At 46.8% G+C, this 2,715-nt stretch overlaps 1 protein-coding gene across 1 annotated transcript; it reads right to left on the minus strand.

Moving 5' to 3' along the window:
• Positions 1-714: 714 nt before the first annotated feature.
• On the minus strand, positions 715-1,565 carry LOC109762711 (F-box/FBD/LRR-repeat protein At1g16930-like). Its single transcript, XM_020321587.1, has 2 exons — positions 987-1,565; positions 715-840 (listed from the first exon to the last, which is right to left on the minus strand). Exons 1-2 carry the CDS (start codon positions 1,563-1,565, stop codon positions 715-717), a joined length of 705 nt encoding a protein of 234 aa, XP_020177176.1.
• Positions 1,566-2,715: the final 1,150 nt, after the last annotated feature.

A 2,715-nucleotide genomic window follows, 5' to 3' on the forward strand; every position in this document is an offset into this window, starting at 1 on the left:
ACTATTTTTTCTTTGAGGGAATATGTGCTGGACTCTAAGACGTGCATATGTGTCTGTCCGGCAACCTTTTTTAGAAAAATAAAACTTAGTTGTACTATCCTATTTTACGTAGCGTAGTAGCACTTTTCTCTCTCTCTCTCTCTCTTCTTTTCTTTCCTATTAGAACATGCAACGCTTGCACCCCATACATGTGTTGGACTCTAAGACGTACATACATGTGTCTCCTGCAACCTTTTGTAGAAAAACATAGTTGTAGTTTTTTTCCTTTTTTCCCAACTTCTTATTCATGCACCTTGTACGTGTCGGTTCAACACATATAACTTTTGGGTGTAACGTAATATCTTTCAATCTCAGCCTTAAATATTATTAATCAACGATGTACATTATTTTAGCATATGTGGAAGAACGTGGTGTCTTATTTGTCTTCTGTATTATGTATATAATAGATAATAGATAGATAGATAGATAGATAGATGTCAGTACCATAACACCTGTGGAGCCAAGCGAGATCCTGAATTTGCCCAATGTCTCCAGTTTAGGTGCAGAGACGATGAATACCTCCATGTTATTGCTCTGGATATCGTGGATCAACCTTTGAAGTGAGGGGGCATCCTCGATGATGAATTTTCCTTTCTCACCACGGATGCCGATGCTTACAAGGTTAGGCGAATTTATTGTGATCCGATGGCTTTCTCTATTGCAAACAAGGAGCAGTCACTCTAGCGCAGGGCAACTAGAGTTGATCATGATTTGCAACGAGAAGTCTAATATATCAACCTCAACAAGCGAAAGTCTCTTGACCAATGGTAGTTCAAGTACCTCTACATAATGGTCTGGTATCTGGCAACACGCGAAGTTGACAGTGCGTAGAGAAAAGGAAAACCGAAAGACGGACTTCGGTAGTGAGGGCGTAGATGAAGAGCATGTGTGTGATAGTTTGACCGTTTTTTCATGAATCGTGGAAACAGGTAGTAAAACTCAAGCACCTGGAGATTGTTCAATCTGGGGGACTCAAGCCAGGCGTGGATAGTAGAGGGTCTGCATTGGAGGTAGCACGCCGGTATACAAAGGCGGAGAACTGCGCCCACATGGCTGGAGAGGATGGACTCTGGAAGGCACGAACCATCATCAGGAACTGTTTTTCCCTGATGCCAAGTTCCGATGTATCGTATGCGAGCAAGCTCCTCACTGTAGGCAGAGGCCCTACTTATGATCTCGATATGAACTGTTTCTAGATGGTTAAAAAGACGAGCGACAGGGATCTCACGGCAGTCCAGATTCAGAGGAACGGTGGGCCAAACAGGGCGCCAACGACGTGCGGGCATTTGGGTGCGGATGCCCTCCCTAGTGGAGAGACGGGAGATGACCTCACCGAGGATGGCGTCCGGGAGGTCGCTGATGCGGTCCGGACCAGACTGCTCTTCCTGATCTTCGAAATCAGTTGGCGGACCCTCGTCGCTTCCAGCCGCTGCCGCCAAACTACGAGAGGACGGCGTCGCCGGTGGCGCGAGCCTCGCCCTCTTGTTGCATGCTACACCGGAGTGGATCTCCATCTTCGTGTCCATTCCTGGGTTCGCAACGCCTGCGAGCGCCGCTATATGTGGCGTGTATCTGAAAAGACGGCTAAGCGTAACTGGGGACGGGAAGGAAGGGGAGAGGAGTGGAGGGATCTGTTCAGGATCGACAAGAAAAAATGATCGAACTCCTCTCTTTGCATTAGATGAAGTGCTATATATAGCACTGGAACAGGCGTTTTCAGGGGGCGTCCGTTCGGACGGAACCGACGCGATTGCAGAAAGCAACCTCCGTTACAAGCGGGAGTTAATCCCTTAACCACCATGTTAAGTAATCTTAACAGGATCGAAGGGGCGGTTGGAGAACAAGTATATTATTAATATTGATATTATTTCCCCCACAAAATAATAAATATTAAAATTATTTCTTTCCTGTTTGAGGAAGGAAACGAGGCACAGCCTTTTAGAATAGGGGAGCACTGCCCTGCATGCAATAGAGGCACGCTCGTCGATCCGAGTAGCAAGAGCAGGTTGTACATACACCATGCTTCTCTGCAGTGCAACGTTACTGTCATTAAGTGCTCCAGAGTGACAGCCAACTGTCCGTGTTACAATTGTTTTGGTTGTAAGATTTTAACTCAAATGCACAAGGGCGACTTCCTGTGTGTCAGTGTTTCAGGTCACAGGCACGATTGTCAAGCCCACAAACGCATTGACATGTTACTATCCAGAGTCACGTTCGTGTCTCTTTGTGTTCCAAATGATTCCGTTGACTCTATCACCAGAAGAGGAACGGTATGGAGGCCCAGAGAGGCATGCTTGCGTTTTACGCGGGGTCACGTTGTGCGTTTATAGCGGAAACCCGCGGCACAGGCAAGGGCATGAAGCGTTCAAAGGCATGGTCGGTGGTGTTACATAGAGTCACGCTAGCGTGTGACTCTATCAGACGGAGATGCACGGGCGTTTAGCCCACGGAGCTGAACCTTTGTCTTACGCATAGCCACGGGCGTTTACTCTGTGAGGCATGGATTGGCCTATATGAGAGATGCTATTTTAAAAAGCTTATTTCCTTGCATTTAAAAGCACGGACATGCAGTCCATAGTATGTTATTCGAAAAAGGCGCCGACGTTCGTGGCTATCTTTGTTTCAATGTCAAGGGTCACAAGCACGGTCATACAACGCTCAAAGGTTTTCTAATTA

Source organism: Aegilops tauschii, chromosome 7 (assembly GCF_002575655.3).
Source record: "Aegilops tauschii subsp. strangulata cultivar AL8/78 chromosome 7, Aet v6.0, whole genome shotgun sequence".
NCBI lineage: Eukaryota > Viridiplantae > Streptophyta > Magnoliopsida > Poales > Poaceae > Aegilops > Aegilops tauschii.

Bases quoted from the DNA above. Each gene is read 5' to 3' on its own strand.
- LOC109762711 (XM_020321587.1), bottom strand. From the start codon at position 1,565: ATGGACACGAAGATGGAGATCCACTCCGGTGTAGCATGCAACAAGAGG. The intron at 841-986 runs GTGCTTGAGTTT...GCGTGTTGCCAG, and splicing joins CCAGATTGAACAATCTCCAG to ATACCAGACCATTATGTAGA.